Source organism: Myotis myotis, unplaced genomic scaffold (assembly GCF_014108235.1).
Source record: "Myotis myotis isolate mMyoMyo1 unplaced genomic scaffold, mMyoMyo1.p scaffold_m19_p_20, whole genome shotgun sequence".
NCBI classification, from domain to species: domain Eukaryota; kingdom Metazoa; phylum Chordata; class Mammalia; order Chiroptera; family Vespertilionidae; genus Myotis; species Myotis myotis.
The window spans coordinates 22966873-22987951 of record NW_023416325.1 but is presented as its reverse complement, the minus strand read 5'-3'; the positions used below and the strand labels follow the sequence as shown (position 1 = coordinate 22987951).

The window sequence follows — 21079 nt, the reverse complement described above, 5'->3', positions numbered from 1 at the left end:
GAGAAAATACAGAGGCTGGAATATGTATGGCGTAAAGTGCGATAGCAGTGAAGTCCTCAGAATGGTGCCGGGCCCAGAGGCCGCCGTCAGCGAGCGCAGCTGTGTGCACAGAGCTGCTCGTGTGCGGCTGCCCACTGCTCTTTGTTATTATTGCTGTTGACATGCCCCTTCTCTTGTAGGAATAATTTCAATGGCAGGATGGTAATTCATATTTTTGTTTAATATCGATAGCCAGCAATATCTAAAAAGTGGGCCTCTGATTTTATGCCCACATTTATTTTTGAAATTTTACTGGTTCCTGAAATCGAAACGTCTGAAAAATACTTTAAAACTGAAAAACTAATCTAGGCTTGCCTATACTCAAATATAATGTTGTCCAACCCATGAGTGGAATCCTTTCTGAGTGACCTAAGGAATCTTAATCCCTGGGCCTTTCCACGTTTGTCCACAAGAAGCAGGTAGCTCCGCGTGGGAAATGGACCGGTGGCCACAGGCACCATACGTGGCAGACTTCTTTCCAAATGGGACTTGCCCCCTCACCTTGCTCAGAACCATCCTGTCGCACTCCACTGCCTGTTCTCTCCTGGCTCATCAGCACCTGCTGGAACTACTGGAGGCAGGAGCTACGTCTCCCGAGAGACGGCTTCCCAGAGACAGTGGTCGCCTTCCGTCCGTAAGCCACGCCTCAGCTTTGCTGGGAGTGAGCACTGTACGGAAGACGCTGCATGTATCTCCTTGGCGCAGGTACAGCGCAGGAAGAGAATCACCATGGTGGGTATATGCGGTGCACGGGTGTGAGAGACACCAGGCTACCACCACACGCAGCTCTGGGTCCTGCTCTTTGGGGAGCTACACAGCTCTCCCCTGAGGGCAGGCCAGGGCGTGTCTTTCACTCACTTGCTCAACAAGTGCCCTGGCTTACTGTGTGTTAGACGCCCTGTGGGAGGCAACCATGGGTCCAACCAGGATCGTGCTGAAGAGAAGTTACAGCCCAGAAGTGCGAGAAGACATGTGCTTGAAAAGTTATATTTCAAAGGGCAGATGGTGGTCGGTGACATATGGCAGGCTTACGGGCTATGGAGCAGGGACGACTTCAGCTGAGGGAAGTGAGGAGGGTCTTAGGGCGAAGTGGTGTTTAAGCCACTTAGCTGTCTTAGAGCGAGCTTTCGTCTTCGCCTTTAGAGTCCTTTCCGAGGCATCCTGACTACTTTGGGGTGTTCCTGTTCCCTTTAATGTAGCGTGCATTTGGGGGAGGAGGTGGTGTCAGGACAGAGAGGGCGGCTGGGAAGCTGGGAAGTAGACGCTGACCCTGTGCCTCCCGCCCCCGGGCACCCTCTCCGAGGCTCTCCTTCTTGCTGAACTGAGAGCCCTGAAGAGGCTGCCTGAGCTGGAGGACCCACCAATTTAACTCCATTTTAGTAATTTTTCATCCCTAAGAGCTTGCTGGTTAATTTCTTCTTAAACCCAGATGCAGGCTTCATGGGAACGCAGAGAAGCCAGACAGGACTGGAACTATGGGCTCTGGCGTCAAGCTCAAAAGGAATCAGAAAGTGCAAAGCAGTATGGGAGACTGGAGGAAAGGCAGGCTGACGGCTCCTACGCACCTGGATGTACTGAGCCCAAGACCCTTTGGTGTATGGTCCAATGCTCTAACCACTTAGACACACCGGCCAGGGCAAAACAACATTGTCTTTGAAGCTGACTGGCCATCTCTCTTGGGGCACTTAAACCCCTCCCGTGAGCCCCAGCTGCCGTACTGTAAAAGGGGGATGGACGCTATGTCCATCGGGGTGGGTTGTGGGTCTCCCATGAGTGACATGTAGGTGAAAATGTCCAGCACAGTGACTGTCACATGCGTGTCTGTAAAACACGTCCGCATAAACTGGAGGGCCCTTTGCCTCTACGGCGACTATGACATTTACCAGTCTTGTCCCCTTGGTTGCTGGCAGTTTCTGGGAGGGGCAATTCCAGCGGAGGGCGAGGGCTTTCTCAGAGGGCACGGGAGTGAGCACTTTGTAAGTACCGAGCACCCGCTGTTTGCTCGAATGAATGGCCATCTTCCAGAAGCGGGTGTACGGGGGTGAGGGGGACAGACAGGCTGCAGAAGTTCCCCACCAGCCTACACTTCACCCTCTGTGTCAGGAGGAAAGAAGCGAGGAGGGCGGGAAGGGTGGGAGCTCGCTGGTAAGTAACACCTGCTTTTCTCTTGCTACTTTTAAAATCCTCTCTGTCTTTAACCTCTGTTTTACACTCGCTGTGTCAGGCACTGTTCTAAGCATGAAGGACACAGCAACCAACGATACAAACTCCAGACTTGCAGACACAGACAATAGACAAGTGCATGAACAGAGGTTAAAAAGAACATGTCAGGCTGTAAGTGTTAGGGAGAAAATTTAACAGGGGGTGTAGGTGACCAGGCAGAGGCCCTGGTTAGACGGGAAGAGTGGGGGCGGGTGGGGAGCTTGGGAAAGGGCTCCCAGAGGCAATATCTGCACTGAAGCCTGGAAGGCGAGGAGCCGGCCTTACAAAGGTCAGGGAAGGAACACTCCAGAGTGAGGGGTAACAGTGCAGACCCGAGACGGGAGCGGCCGTGGCATCTCCAGGGGCAGGAGCTGCACAGGGTCCGAGCATGGTGCATTCTAAGTGCCAGGGAAAGGGAAAGCGGGGGAGGGAGGCCTGGGGGAGCAGGAAGCCTGGGGGAGCAGGGAGCCTGGGGAGCAGGGAGGAGCAGGGCTCAGGTGGGAGGAGCCACGTGGTGGGCAGCCCAACAGAGGACCACCCGGAACCCCCAGCTGCCCCTGTGCAGGGTGAAAGCCAAGCCCAGGGAACATTGCCAGAAGTCATTTTTCAACACCGCCCCCAGATTGGCCTGTAAACTAGAATGTGTGTTATTTCCAGAATAACTATTTCACAACCGTCCCACCCCCACCCCCTAGTGTCCTTCCCCTCCCCCACGTCCATGCTCCTGCTCCACCCCCCCCACCCCCCTGCACCCCTGACACAATGCCCTCAAGTGATTACGTCACACATCACGCACAGTCTTGCTCCACAGGCCACCAAGAGCAGATCTTGCACTGAATGACTACCTTTTCAGCAAACTCCCATTTCACTTCCTGCCTGCACCAAACATTTTGGCATTTAATTGCATTCTGTTTGACATCCTTCAGTACTTGTTTATCCTTCTGTCAGCCTGATGGTGGTAAAAAACAATGCAATATACAGATGATGTACTATTGACTTATACACTTGGAACTTACATAATTTTATTAAACAACTAGAGGCTTGGTGCATGGATTCGTGCATCAGTGAGGTCCCTTGGCCTGGCCTGCACCCTCTTGCTATCCAGGACCCCTCAGGGGATGTTGGACTGCTGGTTTCGGCCTGATTCCTGCAGGTCAGGCCAAGGGACCCCACTGGTGCACGATTGGGGATGGGGAGGGACTGCAGGAGGGCTCCAGGGTGTGTCGGGCCCGTCTCACCCAGTCCCGATTGGCCAGATCCCAGCAGCAAGCTAACCTACCTGTCAGAGCATCTGCCCCCTGGTGGTCAGCATGCATCATAGCGACTGATCAAACAGTCGAACGAGCGGTCAGACACTTAGCATATTAGGCTTCTATTATATAGGATGTCACCCCAATAAATTTAATTGATTTCTAGATTAAAAATGGTGGCAGAGTAAGTGGAAACTACACTGACACTCTTTCCAGGACCAAACTGGAAATACAACTAAAATACAGAAAACCACCCTGAAAAATCAACTGAAGACTAGCTGGAGAGAACCCTGATAACCTAGGATGGAAAGTGGAGACCCCATAGAGACTGATAGGAAGTGCAGAGGTGCAAACGGGGTGGCCAGGCTCCCACAGACAGCAGCTGAAGTTCTGGAGAGATCTCTCAGCTGTGGGGGGTTCCCACTGAGAACTCTGAGGTATAAACCCCAAGCTGGGCTCCCCAGCCCAGAGAACCATAACTGAGAAAGGAGCCCACAGAACATCAGGCTGTGAAAAGCAGCAGGGTTGCTGTCTGCCTGCCGGAGATGGCAGGAAATGTAGGCACACTCATAAAGGGCCAATGCTCAACATTTCATGTGTGGCCACTCACCTTGGGCTCCAGCAGAAGGAGGGCACCGGAGCTGTGTGAGGAGAGTCCAGGGTTGGGGGCTTCAGGGTTGGAGCTTGGAAGGCAGCCACCGAAGTTCCCTGTGCTAAATCATTCCCTCACACTGCGGAGGACATCATTCTCTCATGGATCTTTGCTATCCAGGCAGTTTTTACCTGAGGGGAAGGCAGTTGCCCCACCCTGTTAAAAGACGTCTCACCCCATTCTGTGGTCTGTAGCCAAATGAAGATTCAGAAAATAACAATCAGACTGCAGGCAGATATGGAACTCTGGAGGCTTTGAGTCTTTGCCTGATCTACTTCTGGGCCTGGAGCTAGGAAAAGCAGAGCCTGGTGCATACCTTGGTCCTTTCCAAAGGCACCTAGTTCCAGCAGTGGGAGTCACAAGTTGTGGATTGTTGATAGCTCTGAATAGAAGTGTAAGGACCAGTCACAAACACCATCTGACATTGCCCTGCCCTAGAGGTTGGAAGTCATAGCAGATCCACCTAATACATAGACCAAACCTAAACAAGCAGACAAAATAGGGAGGAAAAAAAAGCCCCAAAGAAAAGAACAAGAGAATTCTCCAGAAGAAAAGCTAAACAAAATGGATATTAGAAACTTAACAGATATAGAGTTTAGAACAGGGGTCCTCAAACTATGGCCCGCGGGCCACATGCAGCCCGCCAAAAACATTTATCCGGCCCACTGGGTGTTTTTGCCGCTGCTGCCTGTCCTGCTTAGCAGCCGACTCGTCCCGGGCCCGCAGTGCGCATGTGTGGAATGTCTGAGGGACAGTGAACTGGCCCCCTATTTAAAAAGTTTGAGGACCTCTGGTTTAGAATAATGATGGCAAAGATGCTCAACAGCATGAGAAAAGATATAGTAACTATGAAAAAAGACCAGTCGGAAATAAAGAATGACATAGCACTAATAAAGAATACATTGGAAGGAATACACAGAAGATTAGGGAAAGATGAGGATTGGATAAGTGAATTAGAAGACAGAGTAGAAAAAAATCACTCAAGTAGAGAAACAAAAATTTAAAAAAATAAATAAATAAATAAAGGAGGACAGCATAAGGGAGCTGTGGGACAACCAGAACTGAAAGGTAACAATATTCACATCATAGGAGTGCTAGAAGAGGAAGAAAGTCAGCAAGGGATAGAGAATGTGTTTGAAGAAATAATGGCAGAAAACTTCCCTAACCTGGTGAAGGAAAAAGTCACACTAATCCAGCTGAGGACTCCCAGAGGCAATATAGATTTCAGAGAGGAAGGGAGAACATTCAGGAGGCACAGAGAACTCCGAGCAAGAAGAACCCAAACAAGGCCATGCCTAGACACATTATAATTAAAATGCCAAAAATTAAAGACAAATAGAGAATCTTAAAGGCAGCAAGAGAAAACCCATTTATCTACCAAGGAGCTCCCATTAAGCTGTCAGCTGACTTCTCATCAGAAACTCTACAGGACTGAAGGGAATGGCATTAAGTACTCAAGGAAAATGGAAAGCAAGGATCTGAAACCAAGATTATTACATCCAGCAAGGCTATCATTCAAAATAAGTTGTGAAATAAAGAGCTTCCCAGACAAAAATAGGCTAAAGAAGTTTACCGCCACCAAACTAGCACTGCAAGAAATGCTAAAGGGACTGCTGTAATGAGAAGAAGAAATATACATATAGAGAAACATAGCCATACAGAATTAAAATGGCAATAAATAAGTACCTATCATTAATAACCTTAAATGTAAATGGATTAAATGCTCCAATCAAAATACATAGGGTAACTAAATGGATACAAAAACATGACCCGATTATATGCTGTCTACAAGAGACCCACCTCAGAACACAAGACACACATGATGAGAGTGAAGGGATAGAAAAAAAATTCCATGCAATTAGAAATGAAAGAAAGGTGGGGTAGCAATACTCATATCTGACAATATAAACCTCAAAATGAAGGCCATCACAAGAGACAATAAAGTTCACTACATAATATTAAAGGAATTGCTCCAACAAGAGAATATAACCCTGGTAAACATATATGCATCTAATGTAGGAGCACTTAACCATATAAAAAAAATTCTCAGGGGAATTTTATCACACATTCAAATAAGAACTAACACCTAGACTCCTCAAACTATTCCAAAAAATCCAAGGGGAAGGGACACTTCCAAGTTCTTTTTATGAGGGCAGCATTATCCTAATTCCAAAACCAGATAAAGACACTACAAAGAAAGATAATTACAGGCCAATATCACTAATGAACATAAAATCCTCAACAAAATATTAGCTAATTGGATCCAGCAATATATTCAAAAGATTAGACACCATGACCAAGTGGGATTTATTCCGGGGATGCAAGGCTGGTACAATATCCACAAATCAATAAATGTGATACATTACATAAACACATTGAAAGACAAAAAAAATCAAATCACATGATCATATCAATAGATGCAGAAAAAGCATCTGACAAAATCCAACACCCATTTTTGATAAAAACTCTCAGCAAAGTGGGAATAGAGGGAGCATATCTCAACATGATAAAGGCCATATATGACAAACCTACAGCCAACATCATACTCAAAGGGCAAAAACTAAAACCATTTCCCCTAAGAAAAGCAACAAGACAGGGATATCTGCTCTCACTACTCTTATTCAACATAGTACTGGAAGTCCTAGCCATAGCGATCATATAAGAAGAAGAAATAAAAGGCATTCACATTGGAAAGGAGGAAGTAAAACCGTCAGTATTTGCAGATGACATGATATTTTACATAGAAAACCCTAAAGACTCTACCAAAAAACTTCCAGATTTAATAAATGAATTTGGCAATGTAGCAGGATACAAAATTAACACCCAGAAATCAACGGCTTTTTTATATACCAATAATGAATTCTCAGAAAGAGAAACTAAACAAACAATCCCATTTACCATTGCAACAACAACAACAAAATTAAGATACGTAGGAATAAACTTAACCAAGGAGGCAAAAGACCTGTACTCGGAAAAGTACAGGATGTTGAAAAAAGAGATACAAGAAGATATAAACAAGTGGAAGAAAATACCGTGTTCATGGATTGATAGAATCAGTATCATCAAAATGTCCATACTATCCAAAGCAATCTACAGATTCAAGGCAATCCCTATTAAAATACCAACAGCATATTTCACAGATCTAGAACAAATACTCCAAAAATTTATATGGAACCAAAAAGACCCCAAATAGCTGCAGCAATCTTGAGGAAGAAGAACAAAGTTGGAGGAATCACAATACCAGATATCAAGTTATACTACAAAGCCACCGTAATCAAAACAGCCTGGTACTGGCACAAGAACAGGCACATAGATCAATGAAACAGAACAGAGACTCCAAAAATTGACCCATGCCATTATGCTCAATTAATATTTGACAAAAGAGGCAAGAGCACACAATGGAGCCAAGACAGTCTCTTCAATAAATGGTGTTGGAAAAATTGGACAGGTACGTGCAAATAAATGAAACTAGACCACCATCTTACACTATACACAAGAATAAACTCTAAATGAATAAAAGCCTTAAATGTAAGTTGTGAAACCATAAAAATTCAGGAAGAAACCATAAGCAGCAAAATCTCAAACATCTCTCGTAGGAATACGTTTACAGATACATTTCCTAGGACAAAGGAAACTAAGGAGAAAAACAAATGGGACTATATAAAAATAAAAGGCTTCTGCACAGGAAAAGAAACCATCAACAAATGAAAAGGGATCCCACTCTATGGGAGAACATACTTGGCAATGATACAACTGATAAAGGGTTAATATCCAAAATATATAAGGAACTCATACAACTTAACAAAAGGGAGACAATCCAATTAAAAAATGGGCAAAGGATCTAAATAAATACTTCTCCAAACTGGACATACAGATGGCCAAGAGACATATGAAAAAATGCTCAAAGTCACCAATCATCAGAGAGATGCAAATTAAAATGGCAAGGTGGTATCACCTCACATCTGTCAGAATGACTACCATCAACAAATTAACAAATGAGGATGTGGAGAAAAGGGAACGCTAGTGCACTGCTGGTGGGAAGGCAGACTGGTGCAGCCATTATGGAAAACAGTATGGAGTTTCCTCAAAAAATTAAATATGGAACTGCCATTTGACTCAGTGATCCCACTTCTATGAATATATCCTAAGAAACCTGAAGCACCAATCAGAAAAAATGTTTGCACCCCTATGTTCATAGTAGCACAATTTACAATGGTTAGGATCTGGAAACAGCCCAAGTGCCCATCAGTAGATGAGTGGATAAAAAAGCTGTGTTACATTTACACCATGAAATACTATGCAGCAGTAAAAAAGAAGAATCTCTTACCTTTTGAGTCAGCATGGATGGACCTGGAGGGTATTATGCTAAGTGAAATAAGCCAGTTAGAGAAAGACAAGTACCACAGGATCTCACTCATATGTGGAATCTATGAACAATATAAACTGATGAACAAAATAGATCCAGAGACATGGAACAGACTGCAGAATCTCAGAGGTAAGGCGGAGGAGGGTGAGTTGGTGGGAAGAGATCAACCAAAGACCTTGTATATATGCATGGCAAAGGCAATAGGGTGGTGAAGGCCTGGGGCAGGGGCGGGGCTGGCTAGAAGGGGTCAGTGGGGGAAAGGAGGGGCATCTGTAATACTTTCAACCATAAAGATTTAACTAGAAGATGCTATTCTAGGAAGAGGTAACAGGTACTAAGTACTCCTGTAAAGAGGTGATCTCTATTTTCTTAGCTTTCATTTACATTTTACCTTTACTACCTTGTTTGTTCATGTGTCCACTCACTCATCCATCTGCTAAGTACCTGATGTGTGCCCACCACTAGCCTGGTTACAGACCACACGGCACTGTCCCCTCTTACCGTCCACAGGAAAGACAGAGAACCTGCTATAATATAACGTGGCACAAGCTGTTCCAAAGACCTGAGCGAGATGCTGTGGGTGCAGGCGGGTGAGCAGTGCCCTCCCCCGGAGTGTCAGGGAAGCCTTCCCAGATGCCACGAGAGGCCCGTGGTCTTGTGGGGGTGGGAGCTGGTCAGGGAGCCGTGATGAAGACGCAGCCGGGCCAAAGGGCAATGTAGGGTCCAGGTGTAAAGGTGGTGAAAAGCAAGGGGTGAGGCCTGAGGGACCACCGGGGGGCAGAGCACTACCACTAGCAAAAGTGAGAGAGAGGACAGAAGGACAGAAAGGAGAGAGGCAATGCGGGGGAAACGAGCTTCAGAGTTCACGCTGCTCTCTGTGTGTTTGTTTCTTTCTGTCTCTGTCCCTCTTTCTCTGTCTCTGTGTATGTGTCTCCATTTCTCTCTGTGTTTCTCTCTCTCTGTCTCATTTAGTGCCGGATCTGAGACCAGCAGTAGGAAGGCCGAGCTAAGGTGCAGCCTGGGAGGGACTGTCACTGGGTCCCGCAGGGGATGGGAAGCGGGGGGTGGGGGGGGGGAGAGGGAGAGGGGAGAGAGGGGCAGGAGGCAGGGACTATGGCAACAGCATGAGAGGCAGTGGAGCAAGAAGGCCGCTGCAGAGAAGTGGCCCCATTTCCAGCCTCTCCTTCCTTGAGGCTGAGAGGTGGCCCAGTGGAAGGCTGTTGTGCTTCCCTATTGGCTGGAGCAGGGGGTGGGGCGGGACCCACCAGGACAGAGGGTGTCGACCAGACCATTGGAAACCCAGGCTCTACTGGCCCGGCCTGAGAATCCATTCTGAGTGGGAAGTCCAGGCTCAGAAACCCCGGACAAGCCTTCTTAACAGAGAGGGAAATCATACTCGTTGCTGTTTGGGTCAGTAGAAAAGAACAAGTATTTTTCTTCTCACCTGAGGTCTTCCTTTCCTTCCAAGTTTAAAAGGAAATACAATCCAGCACATCGTGAGTGTGGGTGCTGGCTCCCTGGGGGCTAGTGTTGGGCAGGACCAGCGGCTCCAGGAACATGGCCCATGCAGGAACATGCACCTACTTCTGAGGCTGAGCCCCCGCACCCGGTGGAGCTGGCCCCTGAGTGGCCTCCCTCTGTGTGTCACTATCTGCATGTCAGCCGTCCGTCTCTGTATTCTCGCCTTCCCCGGATCAGAGGGGAAGCAACAGGCAAACTCAGCTCCCATCTTCCACTTTCATATTCAAGCTATCTTAGCTCTTAAGTCTCACTTTTCTCACTTGCAAGATATCCTATATAATAAAGGGCTAATATGCAAATTGTCCCCTTGACCAGGAGTTCGACCAGGGGGCAAGGCTGGCTAACCACCCACAGTCCCTCCCCCGCAGGCCTGGCCCCCAATCGCCCTCCCTACCCCAATCTGGGGCCGGGGCCAGCCAGACCCCACCGGTGCACGAATTCATGCACCGGGCCTCTAGTGGACAATAACACCTGCTCCATGGGCTGCTGTGAGGACACGACATGGGAAGTCCTCACACAGCCTAGCACAGCTGGTGCTGACTGAGCATGACTCGGCAGCAAGAGCGGGAATGAACCACCTGCCAGGCCCGGCAGCCAGGTTGACCCAGGGACTGGGGAGCAGGTGGTAGAGAGGGTGGAGCCTGAGGAAAGAAGGCTCCACACTGGGATGTCGCCTTGGCAACCAGTAGACAGCATGCTGAGCGGGTGCCGAAGGGTGCCTCTTGCCTAGGACTGAATACCAGCTAAGTTTCTCTTCCCCAGCAGCTGTGAACAGTGGGGGCACAGATGGCTCTGTTGTGGACAGGGTGGGCACAGATGGGCTCTGTGCAACGCCTGGGGCCCTGGAGCAGGGCAGCACTCCCTGAGGGACAGTGGAACTCACTGGCAGGGTGGAGAAGCAGCAGTGGCTGAAGCCCAAGGCTGGCCCTGCTCTGCAAACACCAGGAGGGTGCTGACCGCGAACAGGCCCTCCAAACGTGCAGGCTGAGCCTCGCCCAGCAGGAAGGAGAGGTGACGTGCCCCAGGCCACACGATTATGAAGTAGCCGAGCCCAGCTTCAAAGCCAGGGTCTGAGGACCCAGGGCCAGGCCCTCCAGAGGCTGCTGCATGGCGGGCCCACCCGGAAGCCTTCCGAGCCTTCTGCTTGTCCCTTGAGAGTGACTGGAGCTAATGGGAACTGTCACTGGAAGGAACGAGAAGTGACAGGCTGGGCTGGACGACTTACTGCTGCCAGTCTGAACAATCCGCACACACCCACGCCTACCCTTCAGCAATGACATGAGAAAGCAATTTCCCTCTCTGGGATTGACCCCCCCCCCCCCCCCACACACACACACACCCTCCCAACAAAAGAAAAAGTAAGACTGTCAGGGGCTGAGTCTCAATTCAATACAATGGGTTTCTTCTAAAACAGGAAGTTCCTTCCTGGATTGATCCTATTTGCCTTCCATGTGGACAAATACCATTAAAACCCTGCGTGAACAGACCCCACTCTTAGTAACTGAGAGATGCCAATTCATCGATATGTCTCTTTTTCGCTCTCATTTTTTAACATCGCACGAGGGGTGAGGAAATGGAAGTAGCTATTTTGCTGGCAGGTTGTGATGAAGAATGAGACCATAACTCTCAATGGTCTCCTGGAAGCACCTGGCTGAAGGCCAAGGCCGCACACCCGGAGCTATCCGCTCCGACGATGCCGGTCCGCCGCCCCCCTCACTAATGAATGCGCAGGTGCCACGAGGGCCGGGCCGCGGGACAGACCCTGCAGACCCGCAGCAGAGATGCCCCTCCCCACACGGCAGCCTACGGCAGGCGCCTCCTCCGCGGGGCTCCTAGAAACCTTGGTACTTTCCCGAAAGCAGCACTTTCACAACCAGTAACCCCTTTTCATAACCAGGTCACGTCCACGGGGGGGGGGGGGGGGGGGGGCGGGGGCGTTCTGAGACGGCAGAAACCCTGCCTTTGGTATAGCGGAGTCTCAGAGCCTCGCACAGGCCGGAACTACAGACGCAGGTCCCTTCTTAACTGGTTTGTGAGCGAGAGGCCGGAACGCGGTAGACAATGTTACAGCACACGCGTGGGAGCTAAAGATGACGCTAAACGCGCGCGCACGGAGCCGCCGCCGCTGCCCGGGAACAGAATGAGCGCAGAGAACTGCTCTGTCGACACCAGGCGGCAATGGCGTCAGCTCAGCCGTTTCATCCTCTGCTGCCGCTACCTCTACACCTCCCTGGTCTTCCTTTGTCCTGCCCTCCTCTCCTCTGTCGCCTTTAGAGACGGAATTCCTCAGGCCCCTTTATTCCTGGCTTCAAGCAACCGCCCTGTTCCACGCTGACCGGGAGCCACCTGAGGGTGCTCCCACGCTCTCGCCTCAGGGCGCACAAGCCCAGCGCTCCCCCCTGATTTCTAGGGGAACAAGGCGTGAGTCTTGGCACCACCAGACTTTGGCCGAGGCCTCACGCAGTGCTCACTAACAGAATAAAGTGTTCTGGCTTCAGCCTCCCTCCCCATGTTGGTCGATATCAGGGGTCCTCAAACTTTTTAAAAGGGGGCCAGTTCACTGTCCCTCAGACCGTTGGAGGGCCGGACTATAGTTTAAAAAAACCCCACTATGAACAAATTCCTATGCACACTGCACATATCTTATTTTGAAGTAAAAAAACAAAACGGGAACAAATACAATATTTGTATTTGCATGTGGCCCGCGGGCCGTAGTTTGAGGACCCCTGGTCTATATGGTGCCAAAGGAAATACATTTATTTTCCTGAACTCGGACAGCTAGGAAGCTCAGATAACTAACATTTTTGTGCTTTTTGCTAGAGTCTGCATTTGGTGGAGGGGGTGGTGGAGAGGGGGCAGGAGTCAAAACTGCTGAGACAGGACTTAACTAGAAGGAGTGACAGATAGAGCAGGCATGCCCAATCAGACCCGCTCGCCACCCACCGGGCAGCGGCAGTACGGGAGCTCCTGCATCGGACTCCAGGCAGAGCAAGGGCTCCCCGCGGCCCTGAGAGCGACAGGAGTCTTCTGACCAATCGGAGGAACTGGTGATCCCTGGATGATATATGGAGACACTCTGCGTCATAAACAGTCACTCACTCAAACGAACCTTTCCTGTGCCCTCTGAGTGGCGTGGGCGGAGGTGTGGATAAATGCTGTTTTCCCCTGTGAGATGTATGGGGTGAGACCTCCGCTGCCCGCTCCGTGGTAGCACAGGAACCTCACCTTGAGAACAATGATGTGCCTCTTGGAAATGGAGAGCAAATGGCCTTGGATCCGAGTGCTGGTTGGTGTCCTGGCTCAGCTGTTTATGAACGGGGTAACCTGAGAATCTCTGAGCCTCAGTTTACTTATCTGTAAAATGGCATGAGAAGGACATTGGCTCTCACAGAGTGATTTTAGGGTGAGATAGGCATGTCAACGTACTCTGTGAACTGCTAAACCTTGTGCAAATGGGAGAAATGACTTCTGCTGCCACCACAGTCCATGCAATCCCCTCTCAGGTGCTACAAGTGAACTAACAGTGTGCAATTCACATTTCAAAACCCAACCACAAGTTCAAGTCTATGCAAGGGACCCAGTAAGCTGTGCACTTAATGGATACACATTAAGACACATTAATTATGCCCTAATTTTAAGATTGAGAAATGTGCTTAATGCTTATAAATAGTTTCACACATTCGGCCCTCTCTGCAGAAGTCGATCCTGGGTGTTTCTGCCCGGGGATGTTTGTAGGTAACCCGGTAGCTCTCCTGCAGGTGAGGTCCTGTTGGTATTTCAGCTACTAACCCTACGGGGCAGGGTCTCTGGCCACCCACCTGATCTTCAACGAGGTTCCCTGACTGACAATGCAGTTCCGGGATGGAGTCGCTACTACTCTCTTCACATTAGGTGTCAGTCCTCTGGCTTCGTTAGTCACAGGTTACTAATTGCCATGAGTGGACAAGTGCCTGAGACTATCTAAGTAAGGTGACACCTACGTGCTCCCAATCACAACCGCATCTAGACCAGCCCACAGATTCCCAGAATTTAAAAACCCCCTCAGAGAATGTGAGTGGTACAGGAAACCTAAGATAACCTCAGTCTGATAATCTCGTTTTACAAGAAAGAAAACGGCACCTGAGGGTCCGAGTGGTATGACTTTCCCAGAATAGCCCAGCACATTAGGAAGGAGCCAGAGCTACTGAGTCTCACTCTGCTCCTGGGAGGCACAACCCCCCCCCCCCCCCCCCCCCCGGGTGTCCTCTCCTTCCTGAGCGCAGCAGCCATCACACAGGGCGCTGCAGTTTCCAGGATTTCCAGCTATGGTGGCCAAACTGCGATGTTACGACATCTGCCCTATTTTTCAGGCAATTTCTCAACATAAAAGCCAGTGCCAATTATTCAGCGTTTGGCTCATTTAATGAAGCTTCTGCAGAGCAACTGTAACCTCCCTGAGCTGAAAAGGACAGAGAGGTTTTCTATTTCAAGAACGTTTGGTTGGGCCTGTCGTGGAGTTAGGGGTCTAGTGTGGCCCTCTTACTAAGCTAGCTGTTTAACTTTAGCCGAATCTCTCTGAACCACCGAATTACACAGTCCCTTAGCTTTCCCTATGTCTGACAATCTTTGACTTTACCTTTTAAAAATGTCTGTCTAGGTCATCATCACTAGGTGCACTCATGAAATATACTCATTTATGCACACTGCTCAGCTGAGCACAAGACAAAAATAGGATGAGACAAGATATGTGCCTACTGGGAATCTATCATTATTATGACCATCATCATTAATGTGGGAAGATGAGGCAAGGACATAGAATCCTACTGAGACCTGTCATTAAACTACAGGACTATGCATTCAAGCCTTCCTTAAACTCATTTTCAGGGAGAAAGCTCCTTCCCATCCTGGCAGAAGTTTTAATGAAAATGTCTGTTGTTACTCTGGTAGTAACATACCCAGTATAACAAACTAAGTTTGTATGAAAAATATGATATCTGGTCCATGTCCATGTAAGGTTCTATGTATAATTATATTTTAAATTTTTGTGACCTAGGGCACAGAAGAACTTTTTAAAAAATACATTTTTATTGATTTTAGAGAGGAAGATAGAGGGAGAGAGAGATAGAAACATCAATGATGAGAATCATTGATTAGCTGCCTCCTGCACACCCCCCACTGGGGATTGAGCCACAACACGGACATGTAACCTTGACCAGATTTAAACCCGGGACCCTTCAGTCCACAGGCCGACACTCTATCCACTGAGCCAAACCAGCTAGGCTGCTCTATGCATAATTTTAAAAAATAGTCCTGATCCTATTTTCGCATTAATAGACAAGAAAGCACAAAACAAGCTGAATTAAAACTGGGCTCCTCACAACTGTATCATCCCACAGATTAATAATTCTTTAAATCTTTCATCTTTAAAGTGTTCCAAAAATCCAATTATCTCAACAAATAGTTCACAAGCATTTAGTTTACGTAAGGTTTGGAAAGTGGAGCACAGGTGAATGAGACACGGAACCGACAGTCTAACTGGGGTAGTAGATACGCATTTAGATCAGTATGCTGCAAAGGTAGCAGAACAGAAAGGCTACTGGGATTCCAAGAGAGGAAGGAATATATTCTGTTGGTGAAATCATGGATGGGCATTTGGAGGAGGTGGTATTTGAGGTGAGACTTGGAGGGTAAACAACATTTTGATCTGTAAGGGTGGAGAGTAACAGGGCACTTTTGGCGAAGGGATGACCATAAACACAAGCATAGAACTGAAAGAAGCATGCAACATGGTTAGGGCACAAGAAGAAATCGAGGTTCTCTGGAGAGCTGTCTGGGGACAGGGAGGAGAGGAGAGGAATGATCCTATATAATAAAACCCTAATATGCAAATTGACTGAATGGCAAAACGACCTGTCCCTATGACACACACTGACTCTGAATGCAGGAGCTCCCCCCTGGTGGTCAGTGCATTCCCACAGGGGAAGCGGTGCTCAGCCAGAAGCCCTGAGCCGAGCTCACAGCTGGTGAGCACAGCAGCAGTGGCGGGAGCCTCCCCCACCTCCGTTGCAGGCGGTCAGTAAGAAGTGAGGGGTCCCAGACTGTGAGAGCCCTGAACTGCGAGAGGGATATCTGACTGCTGGCTTAGGCCCAACCCCTAGGGGTATCAGGCCTAAGCTGGCAGGCGGACATCCCCCAAGGGTCCTGGACTGTGAGAGGGCAAAGGCCAGGCTGAGGGACCCCCCACCCCCAGTGTATGAATGTCGTGCACTGGGCCTCTAGTCTATATATATAAACCCCTAATATGCAAATAGACCAAACGGCGGAACAACCAAACAACTGGTAGCTATGACATGTGCTGATCACCAGGGCGCGCGCCGGAACATGGCAGGCGTTGGCAGCAGGCGGCAGAGTGCACAACATGGTGGGCGTCAGCCATGGTGGGATGGTGGAGCAGGTGAGTGGGGGCACCAGACTAAGGTGGGGCACCAGTTGCTGTCATCGGGGTGAGCTTCTGGTGGTTACTGAAAATTCTTTGCTCCCACATGCCATGGTCCTACCCAGCGCTCGCACCTGCTGCCAGCACTGGCCCCGCTCACACCCGCAGCCAGTGCCAGAGCCACCACTCGCACCCTCTGCCGGCGCCCGGTGCCAGTCCCGATCGCTTGGTGCCGGTCCCGATCGCTTGGTGCTATCAGTGGGTGCGAGTGGCAGCTGCTGGCCCCAACTGCCCCTGAGGGCTTCTCCACCTCCACCTGCTCCTGAGGGGTGATTGGGGCAGCAGCTGCCACCTGCACCCACTGATGGCGCCAGTCCCGCTTGCACCCACTGCTGGCACCTGCCCCAGTCACTCCACGCCATCAGCGGATGCGAGTGGGGCCGGTGCCGGCAGCGCATGGGAGTGGCAGCGGCAGGAGCGGGGCTGCCGGCAGACAGGGGACAGGGAGCCTCGGTGGGAAGAGCTGGGCGTGGGTGTGGAGAATGGGCCAAGACCTGCCCCTGTGCCCATCGCAGCCTCACGGCCCACAGTTCCTTTCAAGGTGCATGAATTCGTGCACTGGGCCCCTAGTATTCTATAAAATCTTCAATATGAGAATGAAGTGTTTGTACTCAGTATTATAGGCAATGGAGACTAATAAAGGTTTATGGAAGTGTGGAGTGAAATCATAGAATTATTGAAATTCTGAACTCAAGTTCCCTTCAACAGCATGTGATAGACAAAAGAGTCAGAACAAGAACCAAGAAAGCTTGCCAGATTCCTAATCCAAATGCTTTGCTTCACACCAGCTGTTCTACAAGGTTGCACGGCCGCAGTCTGCAGCGTAGAGAAGAGAATTCAGGCAGGAGGTCAACGTGGCAGCTACTACAGAAGTCCAGGAGGAAAGCTCAGGTGGAATGATGAGGACCTGAGCTCCGGGGTGGAGCGGGGGGCGGGGGGGGGGGTAGTCAGAAGAGGGGTTGGAGTTTGGGGAGCCCATGAAGTCTCCCTTCCCTCTCCTCCACAGAGCTCATGGTAGTGTTTTTTATTCATCCAGAGAGGCGGGGCATTTGATTTGATCCATTGGCAGATCCATCCTCGTTCGGACGGCGATTCTGCCCTCCCGACTCCCTCTCAAGACTGAGCATTCCCTAGAAGAGAGAGGCCAGACCCCACCCCGCAGCGGCCAGAAGCAGCCTCGGAGCTGCTCCTTCAGGGATTAGTAGATAATTTCAGGATTCAGGCAACTCTGAGGGTTTTCTTCCTGGCTTGGCTACGGGTGCTCAGGAACACCATGGCCCAAAGCCACTCTGCAAATGAGGGTCATCCAGCCCACAGGAGGGCTCCCCAAGGCTCCGGCCCATGGGGGCTGTCAGCGGCGAGGGGTTCCTTCAGTGTTGCTCCCCTCAGATGCCTGTCTGTTTACCGACCTCATCTCAGGCCTCCTGCCTTGTCCCTTGTCCTGACCTTTAGCTCATCTCCCCTGTGACTTCTTACTTGAACAGTTTCATCAACTTAGGGCTTGGATGTCATGAGTCTGAGCCTGTGTGCCGCAAGCATAGACGTGGAAAAGCTTTACAGCAGGCGTGAATGCTGAGCTTCTGCTTGGGCAGAATTCCAAGTCAGCGGTCCATCTTTTCCCTTCTACGTGGCTTTTAGTTTGTAAAGACAACTGAGAAGAGAAGGAAATCATGAGGGGCAGCTTCTATTATAAAGACAGAGTACCAGCCAGAGGCGTGATTACACACAGGAGGCACCCGATACGGAAGGGCAGGGAATCAGCGGCATCTTTTGATTCATGTCTTGGTCAGTTTCTCTTTCATGAACTAAGAGGAGAACCATCATCAAGGCCCGCCGATGTCAGTGACTGTGGGCCAGAGCCACCTTGCACTTGGTGCCCGAAGGTGCCACTTCCCGTCCCAGGTCCCTCCCGCAGGCAGGAGCACACTGACAGCTCCCGGTCCATGCACAGGACTCCTCTGGACGTCACCACAGAGAGTGTCACCAAGAGCGGTGACGGAAGGCGGTTTTGTGAGCAATCCCTGGAGGCAGACAACCTACAGTCAAATCCCATCTCTGCTAATTATGAGCTTATGGCCTTGAGCAGGTTATCCGGCCTCTTTCCACCTTGCTGTTTTCATCTGTAAAATGGGAATGAAGTGGGTGGCCAACAGGGTTGGCATACAAATAAGTGCGTTAACAAGATAGTACATACAATGCGTTCAGTAACAAGTGCTTAAGGAATGGCCGCTGTTTTTAAAAAGGCAGCTCTGACGTTCGAGTCTCCTGGAAGCTCAGGGGCAGAGGCGCTATCTAGAGATGCCCGCTGTGCGGGAAGCAGGACTGCCACACCCGGCGGCACCTGGAAGAGCTCAGAGAACGTGGCCCCTCACCTGCCCCACGTGAGCAACAGTCCAGCCAGTCCGCCTCCTCACCTCTCCCCTGGCCCAGGCAGACAGCCTCGTTGGTTTGTAAGGTTTTAAAAACAAAGGAGGGGGGAGCAAAAGAGAGAGGGGGGAGCTTCCTAGGCAGCTAGTTCAGGGTGACTTTAGTGCCTTTTCACCCACGTTTGAGGTTCCCAGACATCAGGCCTGTCAGAGCCCAGGCGAGTCAGGCTGTGTGGCCTTGGGGCCCGGGAGGGGCTTCGGACCCATGTGGGTCCTGTTCGAGCTAAGGAAACTGAAGCCCCAGGTAGTGAATAGACTGTCCAAGGTCGCCCGGATGGTCAGGTCAAGACCAGGGCTAGTTCTCTGGGGGCCAGGTGCTCACTCTACCACAGGGGCTGGCTCCCGCCTTTCTGAATTCTGGTTGAGGTGTGGTCCTGTCTCCAGGTGAGCCCGCACTTCGCTCCTGTATAAGTGAGTTTTTTCCTTTTCCTGCCCGCGCAGGCCCTGGCATCTCAGGTATTCACAGGCTCCCGGTCAGCTCCGGCCTCCCGCGCGCACAGCCTGGAGGTGCTGCCCCGCACCCTGCAGCCTGGGCGTCGCACCCTGCAGCCTGGGGCGTCGGGGCCCCCGCAGCCTCAGGACTCCTGGGGGGTGACAGGGGCGCGGGCGGCGCTTCCGTCGCCCAGAGCCGTCCTCTCCGTTCCTCTCTCCCAGCCCTGCTCTCCGTCTGCTCCCGACTCTCTTGGCTCCTGCTCCCTCGGTCTTGCTCTTCTGCGTCGTGTCCCTTCCTCCGCCTTCACTGTCCCTCCAGTCCCGTCCGTCCTCTCCCCCCGGTCCCGGCCTCCGGGCTCCCTGGTGCCTGCCCTCCCCGCTCCTCCTCTCCTCGCCCGTCGCTTCCCCTTCCCTCCTGCTGACCCTGCAACACATCTGTTTCCAATCTGGGCCCTTGGAGGCGCCTGTTTGAAACAAAACCCTCCCCCGGCCCTCGGGAACCTGGCACAGACTCCCGAGGAAACCCTCCCTCCCCGGCCCCCGCTGCCCAGACCCTCCGGAGAGGGCGCCCTCCAAAGCGAAGCCCCTCCGCCGCCAACGGTGCGCGCCAGGCTGGACCAGGACCCTCCGGCCCGAGTTCGCCCCCGGCCAGATGTGCTCCCGCAGCTGGAGGCCGGGAGAGGAGTCGGGCTGCCTCCGGGGCAGCCGTCCAGCGCCCGCGTCTCCCGGACGCGGAGGTTCGCGGGTCCTCGGTCTCCCGCCCGGCCCCCGCCCCGCGCCCCGGGCCCCGGGCACTCACCCAGCCAGAGCAGGAGCGGGGCCATCCCGGTGCGGAGCGGAGCGCGCGGGTCCTCCCGCTCAGCCGCGGCGCGGCTCCGGGGCGGTGGGCGAGCTGGCGGGGCGCCTGGGGGGCTGGCGGGGCGCCTGCGGCATGTGCCGCCGCGGGAGGCCCGCGCCCCGCGCCCGCTCGCAGGGGGCTTCGCGCGCCCCACCGGCCGGCGCCCAGACGGGAGCGGGGACCAGGGCGGGGGGAGCGAGGCGGAAAGGCGCTGCCGCTCCTGGAACACTTCTACCCTGTTTGTAAAGAAGGAGTGAAGAAAGAGGGAAAAAAATAGAGCGAGCTGCAACCACATGGCCGCCTCCTCCCGGCAGCCCCTCCCTCCCCCGCCCCCGCCTCCCGCCTCGGGGTGCGCGGCGGGGAGCGGGCCGCCGGGCCCCACCTCGGCCGCAGGCGCTGGGCTGCGGGGCGCGGTAGGGCTGCCTCCGGTGGAGAAAGTCGGGGACCCTCGGCTAAGCGCCCGGGCCGAGGCCCTGCAGGCGGCTCTGTGTTCTCACTGCGGCCGCCCCGCGTTCGTCTGGCATCTCTTTCTCGCTCACAGACTCTCCCTCCGCTTCCACTTCTCTCCCAAACCGCTTCTCTCCCCGCCCCCTCCCTCCCCTCCCCTCCCCTCCCCTCTCTATTACTAAAATCCTCCTGGCCTCCCCTCTCGCCCCCTCGCCCCCTCGCCCCCTCGCCCCCTCGCCCCCTCGCCCCCTCGCCCCCTCTTCTCTCCCCTCTTCGGGCCCCACCTGGCTTGGTCAGCAGGAAGCTGCAGACCCACAGACCGACCACGCAGACCTGAGCCCCGGGGCAGCGGGCGGCCAGCAGCGCGGCTGTCCCCTCCTCACTCTGTCCCCACGGCCACCTTCGCCGAAGGCCTTGCCCTTCGCGTGGGC

General features: G+C 51.8%; 1 protein-coding gene across 1 annotated transcript in view; it reads right to left on the bottom strand.

The window, feature by feature from the left end:
- LOC118678261 (CXADR like membrane protein) overlaps positions 1-20726 on the bottom strand; it is a 95377-nt gene extending 74651 nt beyond the window's left edge. The window contains exons 1-2 of the mRNA XM_036353703.1: positions 20584-20726; positions 20163-20437 (exon numbers count right to left, since the gene is read on the bottom strand). Of these exons, the coding sequence (XP_036209596.1) occupies positions 20163-20187 (25 nt within the window). The 5' untranslated portion in view covers positions 20188-20437; positions 20584-20726. The remainder of the gene's footprint in view (positions 1-20162; positions 20438-20583) is intronic.
- Between the last annotated feature and the right edge of the window lie 353 nt (positions 20727-21079).